At 37.7% G+C, this 12,079-nt stretch overlaps 1 protein-coding gene across 1 annotated transcript in view; it reads right to left on the bottom strand.

Annotated features, from left to right (window-relative positions):
• Mk (mevalonate kinase) overlaps window positions 1–12,079 on the bottom strand; it is a 35,464-nt gene that overhangs the window by 7,880 nt on the left and 15,505 nt on the right. The window contains exons 5-6 of the mRNA XM_028314545.1: window positions 5,858–5,970; window positions 5,235–5,351 (exon numbers count right to left, since the gene is read on the bottom strand). Coding sequence (XP_028170346.1) covers window positions 5,235–5,351; window positions 5,858–5,970 — 230 coding nt within the window. The remainder of the gene's footprint in view (window positions 1–5,234; window positions 5,352–5,857; window positions 5,971–12,079) is intronic.

Below are 12,079 nucleotides of genomic sequence, written 5' to 3'. Positions count from 1 at the left end.
AATGTCACTTTTTTACGCAGTCGACATCGAATGCCTTTGACGTAAACTCACACTACCGCCCCCAGAAGATGTACCTTCAGCCTTAGTGACTATACGATTACATTTGTTAGAGATGGACAAACATAACACATTATTATGTACCAAACCTACGCATGCGGAACCACGGGCAAGGGCTACGCCATAAAAATATTTGCGGGCACATTACGTAGTTCAACAAACAATGCTTAGCAAAGCCTACGTGTTTCGGTTACGATGGTTCAATGTTACGTTGCATAAGCCATGGCGTTATGTCACCGGCTGGTTATAGTTAATAGTGCTGCGCGAGTGTCGATATTTTGAGACCTTGAAAATTGGTATCAATAGCCTATTAGGCTAAATGACAAAATTTCAACTATTTGTCCGTCATACAGATATTAGAAAATATTAGACTCATATTTTTTATTTTCTTTCATAATTAAATAATAACAGTGCCACATCGAGTTGAAATGGCGCGATACGTCACGCTTGAATAGAATTTTTACTCAAAAGTGACGTCACGCGACATTTCAACTCAATATAATACTGTAATTATTCGATTATGGAAAAAAATAAAAAATATGAGTCTAATATTTTCTAACTATCTGTCTGACGGACTAAATAGAATTTCGATTTCATTACTCAGTCATCATCCCTATTGCATATCCAAGCTGATGCTATTCATGTTTGTATCACCTATTCGTTTCGTGAACGCCGGTTCCACACGTTGGTAACTATAGAATTGGTGGTTGGCACCAACGTTGGGACAAGATATTTTCTAAATCCACAAGTTTGACGAATGTCGTTGGGACCAACATTGCACGCGGCATGTTGAAGGAAGGGCGTTGTGACCAACATTGGGGTCAACGTGTGAGACCTCCTGCCCTGCCGAAGACTTTTTGTACCTCGGATTCATATTTATATGAGCAGTCAAAACACAATTCTCGCATTGATTTCGAATAGGAACAGGAATCTCGGACATCACTTTGCAAACTCAATTAATTAACTATTTATTAAAGAAAGTATTCGACTTTTTATTTTACTATTCAATTATTATAAAATAAAACAGCTATAACACGTTAATGGTATTGCCGACTATCATGCATTACTGCTATTAATTAATATATCGACAGGTTTAGTGTTCTCGATAAAAAACAACACTAAAACTAACTGTAAGTGGTGTAAACCTATTACTGGCCAATGACTGGACCTAATATCTTTTAATCGATACGTTCGTTCGTTTCAGCCGAAAGACGTCCACTGCTGGACAAAGGCCTCCCCCAAGGATTTCCACAAAGACCGGTCCTGCGCCGCTTGCATCCAGGCACTTCCCGCGACCTTCACCAGATCGTCGGTCCACCTAGTGGGAGGCCTGCCCACGCTACGTCTTCCAGCTCGTGGTCGCCACTCAAGAACTTTTCTGCCCCAGCGGCCGATACATGCGTTATCAATCGATAAGAACTCAGGAATGGAAACCTACAAGTTTTCTAATGAGTCTTAAGTCATCATAAACAATTAAATTGAAATATAAAAGCAATTAACAAAAATTATACTTAGGCATTTAAAAATACGAAATAATTGTGCCAGTCTGTCTGTATACATTTTAAATAACTATCCAAGAGCTAATGAAAAAAAAAACAGAATAAAATTAATTATAAAGACTACTAAGAAAATTTATTTAAAATGACCATTTACATATTATCATCGACCATCTATATATGTATATAAAAGAAAGTCGTGTTAGTTACTCCACTTATAACTCAAGAACGGCTGAACCGATTTAGCTGAAAATAGTCAGGGAGGTAGTTTAGAGCCAGGAGAAGGACATAGGACATAGATTTTTATCCCGTTCGAAATAAAAAAAAAGTCTGCTTATTTATTGCCATTAAGGCGGAACAAAGTTCGCCGGGTCAGCTAGTTATTTATAATCGATTCAGATATTTTTTAGAGGCTCAGGTTATTATATCACGTAGAGTGTAGTAATACTAATAAAGTATATTCAAGTACAGAAAACAATTAAAATTATTGGATTATGTAATTAAAATTTATAAATTCGAAATAACAAAATGCCGATAAAGTGCGTGCAAATGCCTCATCATTAGTAAACACAATAATATTTAAGTACGAGTTTTACTATAAAGTATTACATGCCAATACTGCTCGTATATGAGTATATTAGGAATATAGATGTAGGCTGAAGAATAAAATAGAACGAATCCTAGAAAGTTTACTTCTAACATATTTGTACGTTTTTGAGTTATTTTTACTATTTTTTTTATTTCTCTGTATTTTTTTTATTTATTGACGCAAGTGTCACAACTTTCATTATCCAAAACATAAACAGTTAAATTGTTAACAAAAAAAGAAACTGATAAAAATATGATTATAAGTAGTAGGAAAAAAAATAGTAAAAAAATTCCACCTGTGTGACATTTGTGTTAACATTTATTTATTGTCTCAACTAAAATAATATTTCTCCTTTAAATTCGGAACCTTCACTTTGTCAATTGCAAGATAACTTAAAATCGTCGTTTTAAAAGGTTTCCTACATCAACAAATGTGTATTAATTCATACTTAATTACATAGATGACACAGTTCTGCCGATGAGTTGTTGAATAGGAAAAAGTTTTTATTGTTACTTTCCGATTATTATTCCATTTTTCGCACCTCAATATTAGAGACAGATCAAGAAATATTGCCAAATTGGTCTCGCCAGGGTCATCTTTTGCATTGAGAGACTCATCTTTATTTATTTAGATTATTATTACTGTCTAAATATGCATAGAGGAGCTAAAAGTGTGGCTAATATCTTTTACCTTATTTTAATCTTAACTTTTTAATTCACTATAGAGAAAAGAGAATACACTAAGGCTGAGTTGCACCAACTTCTATTTTGTGACACCACTATAAATCGTAATGTGGCATGCAATAAACGTTTTGAATTTAAACTTACTTTTTAACCGTAACTGTAACAATGACCGGTGTTTTTTGTATGGAGTTTGACAGATATTTGACGTTTGTTAAAGCTAAAGTAAGGTTCAACTCAGCCTAAGGCAAGGGTGAATAGGCACTTTCTAGACATATCAACCGCCCGCAAAAAACCGATCCGTTTTAATTTGCCGAGTGAACACACCTGTGATCCTGCAAAATTATATTGCCGCAGGAAAGGGCACTATGGGCTTGATCCCATTGAGACATCCCGTTTATTGCAGGATTCCTTTTAGTAATATACGTGTTTTAGTCACTAGCTTTCCGCCCGCGGCTTCGCCCGCGTGGAAATTTGTCTGTCACAGAAAAACTTTATCGCGCGCGTCCCTGTTTCAAAAACCGAGATAAAAACTATCCTATGTCCTTTCCCGGGACTCAAACTATCTCTATGCCAAATTTAATTAAAATCGGTTCAGTGGTTTAGGCGTGAAAGCGTGACAGACAGACAGACAAGAAAGAGTTACTTTCGCATTTATAATATTAGTATAGATTGGGGGAGGCCTATGTTCAGCAGTGGACGTCCTATGGCTGAAACGATGATAATGAATATAACCTTCACATCGCACGAACATGACGTTAGCAGTGTCCCGCAAATAACCGATCCGTTCGATTGGCCGTGTGACCATTTGGGATCCTCCTGCATTACTGAATCCCGCAAAACTGGAATGCCGTGGGAAGGGGCCCACAAAGATTGAGAACCGCTGTCCGATGGCACAGACAGCATGTCATTATTTTGTATACAACCGCCGAGTAAATGAAATTGACCTCTGCTGCATTCGTGTCAAGGCTGCGCCGCGGCTTCAATGCCCGTTCGAATTCGTATGCGTAAGTAATTTATGTATTGGTTATGTGCTTAGTAAATACATAATTACATTTTAGAAACTACATACATCGTAGTTGCTGGTCTCATCATCATTTCAGCCAGTGCTGAACATAGGCCTCCACTTCTACATCGCCCGGTTGGTAGCGGCCTGCATCCAGCGCCTTCCTGCTACCTTTATTAGGTCGTCAGTCCACTTTGTGGGTGGACGTCGCACGTTTCACGTGGTTTCGTTGTAGTAGGTAATATTAAAAGACGATGAGCCAATAACGAACAAACAACAGTGCTTATTTTAGTAACATTCATCCCTCAACCCGAGGGATTCGAAACCGCTACCAAAAGTAGTTTCAATCAGAATTTCGTCATTTTAGAGAAGTTTTAAAATGTTATTGATCTTTGTCACAAGAAATTTAAAAGCATCATAAAAACTTCTTACCCCTTTCAGACCTGAAAATTTTTTTCTACAAAATTTATGTTTTCTCGGATTTTATGTAACATTTGGTCCATAAGGAAGACAAGAAAAATAATATAAAAATTTTTCGACTTTCCAATTTTTCAGAAAAGTGCCCGCACTANTATTTTAGCAATTTAATTCACAAAATCAATTGCACACATTTAAAATAAAGTTTGTTTACACTTTGACAACAATAGACTGACATGCAAGGTGACATGTCAATGAAGTTTTCAGTTACTGTTGCCATTAAAAGAAATTAGTACCATTAGTTTTCCGCAACATGGCGAGGGTTTTTATGTTCCTGGTCAGGCTATAATAAGAAGTTCAATTATTTTCTGATGTTTCATGCTTTTTAATATAATAATGTTTATTTATCAAATAAAACATTTTCATTTTCAATTCATTTTTAATTTTCAATGTAAGTAATAAAAAGACGTGACTACTATTTTTATTATTTTAATTAAAAATAAGTGCTTTTTGATGTTCGCGAATTATGAAGCTCATGTCCTAGGATACTAGCTCAGGACCTAGGAAAGGAAGGCAAGAACTTATTGAGCGCTCCCCAACTTTTGGGAGACGATAGAAGGAGATTCTTCCTGTGTGACTGCCTTAGTGATGTGGATGTGGTTGCCCTTTGGTGCATAACCTTCTGATGCGCTCAGGACCTAGGAAAGGAGCCCAATAACTTAGAAGACTGACCCTTTCCCATCAAAAGATACAAAAGAAGATGCCTACCTGTATGGCACTATTAGTGACGTGGACATGGTTCCCCTTTTGTTGCATAACCTTATACTGTGTTCAGAACCTAGGAAAGGAGCCCTATAACTTAGAAAACTGACCCTTTCCCATCAGAAGAGACGATGCGCGATTGTCCAGAGCAGTATGGATGGATCACCGGTTCCTTTGTGTATAAAGTTATCCCTAACCCAAAGAATAAAGTGAGAGAAGATGCCTACCTGTGTGGCAGTGTTAGCGACGTGGTCACACGCCTCCAGGATGTGATCGACGGCCGCCATGTTCCTCTGGCGGACTGAAGCGACCTTCATGACCAGGGTGCGCGTCTCCCGGGTCACCCTGGTGTCCAGAGCAGTATAGACAAGTTCCCCTTGCAGCATAATCTACTGTTCTAACTCAGGATTTAAGAAAAGAGCCCAAGAACTAAGATAACTGAGGACCTGGTGTGAGTTTACATCAAACGCGCTCACCAGTAAGCACGGCAAAAAATGACATTAAATGTATGACGGCTTGTACAGCGCCCCTAGCGGGAAACGTTCAAAAACTAAAATTTTCATACCTTTTTTTAAACGCGCTCACTCACACTCAGCCCACTGATCCTTTCCCATCGAAGAAGTTTCTTACGTTTGCTGCATAACCTTCTACTGCGTTGAGGACCTAGGAAAGGAGCCTAAGAACTTAGAAAACAGACCCTTACATATCGAAAAAGACAGAAGAAGATTTCTACCTGTGTGGCAGTGTTAGCGACATGGTCACACGCCTCCAGGATGTGATCAACGGCGGCCATGTTCCTCTGGCGGACTGAAGCGACCTTCATGACCAGGGTACGCGTCTCTCGAGTCACCCTGGTGTCCACGAGCAGTATCCGAAGGTTGAGCCGCGCGTCGATGGCCCTGGGCTTGGTGCCCTTCTTGAAGGAGACGAGGGAGCCGAAGGTGCATATTGCGTTGTCGATCCCTGGAATTCAAGGTTAATTATGAGCCTCTTATTTGTTTCTAACTTTTTACAAATAAAATACAAACGCCGAATTCAATGCCTACTTCAACTTTTTGTCTTATGTTTACTAACTTTTTGAGGGCACTACCGATTATGAGCTGTCATAGCGTAGTTAAGCTTCATCCACACCAACGCCTGCATATCACCATCGCCGGCGCGATCAAAGGCCAATGACAGGTCGCGCGACCTATGACAGTTCACGCGATCTGTCATTGGCCTTTGATCGCGCCGTAATCGCGCAGGCGATGGCGATCTGCAAGCGTTGGTGTGGTTGAAGCTTTATTGTTGAAACTTGGACTTGACACATTATTTTGCTGTGAGACCACATGTCAAGACTTTCAAGTGTCTCTTGCTGAAGCAAAAGGTCGAGTGTCCAACGGTAAACCTTGAACCAGTTTCAGAATTTATCAACTTTTGGTTAAAAGGCCATCCATAATGATCTGACAGAATGTCAGATATTAAAATTCACTAACAGGGCCAGTTCACGCAGTTTTACAATTAGCAGTTCGTGTACAATTTACCTAGTTTACTTGCTCTTTATAATTTTATCAACGTCCAGGGCTTAGTGTGATTTTACATCAAACGTCCTCACTAGTGAGCGCGTTAAAAAAAATGAAGATTTTAGTTCTTGAAAGTTTCCGATAGGGGCGCTGTACAATCCGTCATCGCGTCATATAGACGACCCACGCTGAACTGTCCCACCAAACTCAATGACAGGGGGGCGCTACCATCGTTCAACTATATGGTTTCAAACATGGCAAAAATCTGAACCAGCGATCCGGTATTGACGGTGGCGCCCCTCTGTCAATGTCATGCATAGGACAGTTCAGTATTTTGGAACTATACACTGAATGTCACTTTTTTACGCAGTCGACATCGATGCCTTTGACGTAATCTCACACTACGCCCCCAGAAGATGCCTGTTCACTCGTACCTTCAGCCTGGGTTGACTTTACGATTACATTTGTTAGAGATGGTCAAACATAACACATTATGTACAGTCGACAGCACATCAAGCTATACATTTTCGTTGCAAAGTCGCCCCTATCGCAACTACGTAAGATACCACAGTGTTTACGTTGACGTGCTGTTGACCGTACCAAAACCTACGCATGCGGAACCACGGGCAAGGGCTGCGCCATAAAAATATTTGCTAGCACATTACGTAGTTCAACAAACAATGCTTAGCAAAGCCTACGTGTTTCGGTTACGATGGTTCAATGTTACATTGCATAAGCCATGGCGTTATGTCACCGGCTGGTTATCGTTAATAGTGCTACGCGAGTGTCGATGTTCTGAGACCTTGAAAATTGGTAACTATGGCGATATAATTGCATCTCCAAGCTGATGCTATTCATGTTTGTATCACCTATTCGTTTCATGAGTATTCCACACGTTTGGTTCCAACGTTGCGTTTTGGTTACGTTGGTCCCAAAACACCACTTGAACTACGTGTGGATCTAGAAAATACTCGTAGTATTGGTGGTTGGCACCAACGTTGGGACTAGATATTTTCTACATCCACACTTTTGAGGAAGGGACGTTGGGACCAACATTGGGAGCAACGTGTGGGACCTGCCCTGTGGAACTTTTGTACCTCCAATTCATATTTTTATGAACAGACAAAACACAATTCTCGCATTGATTTCGAATAGGAACAGGAATCTCGGACATCACTTTGCAAACTCAATTAATTAATAACTATTTATTAAAGAAAGTATTCGACTTTTTATTTTACTATTCAATTATTATAAAATAAAACAGCTATAACACGTTAATGGTATTGCCGACTATCATGCATTACTGCTATTAATTAATATATCGACAGGTTTAGTGTTATCGATAAAAAACAACACTACAACTAACTGTAAGTAGTGTAAACCTATTACTGGCCAATGACTGGACCTAATACCTTTTAATCGATACATGCGTTAGCAATCGGTAAGAATTTAGGAATGGAAACCTACAAGTTTGGTAATGAGTCTTAAGTCATCATAAACAATTAAATTGAAATATAAAAGCAATTAACAAAAGTTATACTTAGGTATTTTAAAATACGAAATAATTGTGCCAGTCTGTCTGTATACATTTTAAATAACTATCCAAGAGCTAATGAAAAAAAAATCAGTATAAAATTAATTATAAAGACTACTAAGAAAATTTATTTAAAATGACCATTTATATATTTATTATCATCGACCATTATTTATAATCGATTCAGATATTTTTTTAGAGCATATTCAAGTACAGAAAACAATTAATTATTGGATTATGTAATTAAAACTTATATTTTCGAACAAAATGCCGACAAAGTGCGTGCAAGTGTCTCATTAGTAAACACAATAATATTTACGAGTTTTATTATAGAGTACTAGCTTTCCGCCCGCGGCTTCGCCCGCGTGGAATTTTGTCTGTCACAGAAAAACTTTATCGCGCGCGTCCCTGTTTCAAAAACCGGGATAAAAACTATCCTATGTTCTTTCCCGGGACTCAAACTATCTCTATGCCAAATTTCATCAAAATCGGTTTCGAGGTTTAAGCGGGAAAGCGTAACAGACAGACAGACAGACAGAGTTACTTTCGCATTTATAATATTAGTTGGGATTACATGCCAATACTGCTCGTATATGAGTATATCTTCACTAATATTATAAAGAGGAAAACTTTGTTTGTTTGATTGGTTGTAATGAATAGGCTCAAAAACTACTGGACCGTTTTTAAAAATTCTTTCACCATTCGAAAGCTACATTATCCACGAGTAACATAGGCTAAATTTTATTTTGGAAAAAAATAGGGTTCCGTAAAATATGTAGATAATGTAGTCCACGCGCGCGAAGCCGCGGGCGGGAAGCTATTTAGGAATATAGGTAGGCTGAAGAATAATAGAAAAAAGTTATTCTAACATATAAAGTTACTTATAACATATTTGTACGTTTTTGAGTTATTTTTACATTTTTTTTATTTCTCTGATGTTTTTTTTTATTTACTGACGCAAGTTTCACAACTTTTATTATCCATAACATAAACAGTTGAATTGTTAACGAAAAAAGAAACCGACAAAAATATGATTATAAGTCTAGGAAAAAAATATTTTAAAAAATCCACAAGTCACAAGTTGGGACAAGGCTGGGACATTTGTGTCAACATTTATTTATTGTCTCAACTAAAATAATATTTCTCCTTTAAATTCGGAACATTTCACTTTTCGATTGCAAGATAACTTAAAATAGTCGTTTTAAAAGGTTTCCTGCATCAACAAATGTGTATTAATTCATACTTAATTACATAGATGACACAGTTCTGCCGATGAGTTGTTGAATAGGAAAAAGTTTTTATTGTTACTTCCTGACTATTAAATTTTTCTTTCGTAAGAACATTTTTCGCACCTCAATATTAGAGACAGATCAAGAAATATTGCCAAATCGGTCCAGCCAAGGTCATCTTTTGCATTGAGAGACTCATCTTTATTTATTTAGATTATTATTTCTGTCTAAAATACGCATAGAGGTGCTAAAAGTGTGGCTAATATCTTTTACCTTATTTTAATCTTAACTTTTTAATTCACTATAGAGAAAAGAGAATACACTAAGGCTGAGAAGCACCAACTTCTATTTTGTAACATCACTATAAATTGTAATGTGACATGCAATAAACGTTTTGAATTTGAACTTACTTTAACCGTAACTTTTTGTATGTAGTTTGACAGATATTTGACATTTTGTTAAAGCTAAACTAAGATGGTGCAAGTCAGCCTAAGGCAAGGGCGAACAGGCACTTTCTAGACTTATCAACCTCCCGCAAAAAACCGATCCGTTTTAATTTGCCGAGTGAACACACCTGTGATCCTGCAAAATTATATTGCCGCAGGAAAAGGTACTATTTATTGCAGGATTCCTTTTAGTAATATACGTGTTTTATTATAATCATATAAGTCACTAGCTTTCCGCCCGCGGCTTCGCCCGCGTGGAATTTTGTCTGTCACAGCAAAACTTTATCGCGCGCGTCCCTGTTTCAAAAACTGGGATAAAAACTACCCTATGTCCTTTCCCGGAACTCAAACTATCTCTATGCCAAATTTCATTAAAATCGGCTCAGTGGTTTAGGCGTGAAAGCGTGACAGACAGACAGACTGAGTTACTTTCGCATTTATAATATTATAGTATATAGTATAGATTGGGGAGGCCTATGTTCAGCAGTGGACGTCCTATGGCTGAAACGATGATGATGAATATAACCTTCACATCGCACGAACATGACGTTAGTAGTGTCCCGCAAATAGCCGATCCGTTCGATTTGGCGTGTGACCATTTGGGATCCTCCTGCATTACTGAATCCCGCAAAACTAGAATGCCGTGGGAAGGGGCCCACAAAGATTGAGAACCGCTGTTCGACGGCACAGACAGCATGTCATTATTTTGTATACAACCGCCGAGTAAATGAAATTGACCTCTACTGCATTCGTGTCAAGGCTGCGCCGCGGCTTCAATGCCCGTTCGAATTCGTATGCGTAAATTATTTATGTATTGGTTATGTGCTTAATAAATACATAATTACATTTTAGAAACTACATACATCGTAGTTGCTGGTCTCATCATCATTTCAGCCAGTGCTGAACATAGGCCTCCACTTCTACATCGCCCGGTTGGTAGCGGCCTGCATCCAGCGCCTTCCTGCTACCTTTATTAGGTCGTCGGTTCACTTTGTAGGTGGACGTCGCACGTTTCACGTGGTTTCGTTGTAGTAGATAATATTAAAAGACAATGGGCCAATGACGAACAAACAACACTGCTTATTTTAGTAACATTCCCTACCCGAGGGATTCGATACCGCTACCAAAAGTAGTTTCAATCAGAATTTCGTCATTTTAGAGAAGTTTTAAAATGTTATTGATCTTTGTCACAAGAAATAAAAAGCAGCATAAAAACTTCCCTACATACTGTACACAACACAATGATGTATATAGGTACCTACACCTACTAAGTGCATTTTTTCACACAGTTAAAGATTTGTATTGTTTCAGTTCGCGACGGGACTTAGGGGGTTAAAGGGGGTTAATACCTACGCCTTTCTTAGGTACATGGGACTATCTACTCTCCCATAGATATAGTATGGGGACTATGACGTCATGAAGTCGCATTAATTTAATGGTTGTTAGATACGAAAATACAACTTAGAGACCTTCGATTTCCGAAGGTATAATTATGTCAGGGTGTGGACAATTATTTTTCCTTTCAATGGTGCTACCACATCACATACAACATAATGATAAAATACTGGCATGAAAACTAATAAAACTCATTTTATTTTTGCATGCAGGCTTTTAAAAAACCGACTCCAAAAAACCTACACTAAAACGTAGAAAAATAATTACTAATTACCTACTTATTTATTAGGACGAATTATTAATATTTATGTAGGTATACCATGATTGATACTTCTGGAGTCGGTGCCAAGATTATGAAACATGTAAAGTTTGCCTGCACCGACTCCAAAAGTATCAATCATNAAAGAGTTAAATTTAAAAATGACTACTATTTGAATTAAATATCCAAAAAAACAATACGCACGAGCGTGCCGTTTTTTCCGTTTAAAAATGAATTTAAACCGAACTGCTACGATAGTGCGCATTAAATTGAAGTTAGTTTTAAGTAAGCAATACTATAAATTATTTTAATGGTTTTTCATTTATTTATTAGAATACAATATTTACTTTATAATTTATAACATTTTAAAAACAATACTAGGAAAATACTATTTTTTTATATATGTACCTCTCCGGGAGTTCGCGCCTAAAAATTCTGACATCTTTCACAATCGCTGTCCGGCGACCAACAGCCCGCAAGAGTTTCCTATATTTTTTATTAAAAGTATCATAATACGCACGATCGCCGTGTATCGATTTCGTTCCGAAAAACAAAATTTTGCCAAGCAAATTTTTATTTTAAGTCAATGCGCACGCTTATTTAAGTAAGGTCTGAAAGGGATACTGTACACAACACAATGATGCATACCTAGACCTACGAAGTGCATTTTTTCACACAGTTAAAGATTTGTATTGTTTCAGTTCGCG

Source organism: Ostrinia furnacalis, unplaced genomic scaffold (assembly GCF_004193835.3).
Source record: "Ostrinia furnacalis isolate ACB-3 unplaced genomic scaffold, ASM419383v2 OfSCF4782, whole genome shotgun sequence".
Classification (NCBI taxonomy): Eukaryota; Metazoa; Arthropoda; class Insecta; order Lepidoptera; family Crambidae; genus Ostrinia; species Ostrinia furnacalis.
Note: the sequence above shows the minus strand (reverse complement) of the source record. Positions and strands in the feature narration are given on the sequence as shown.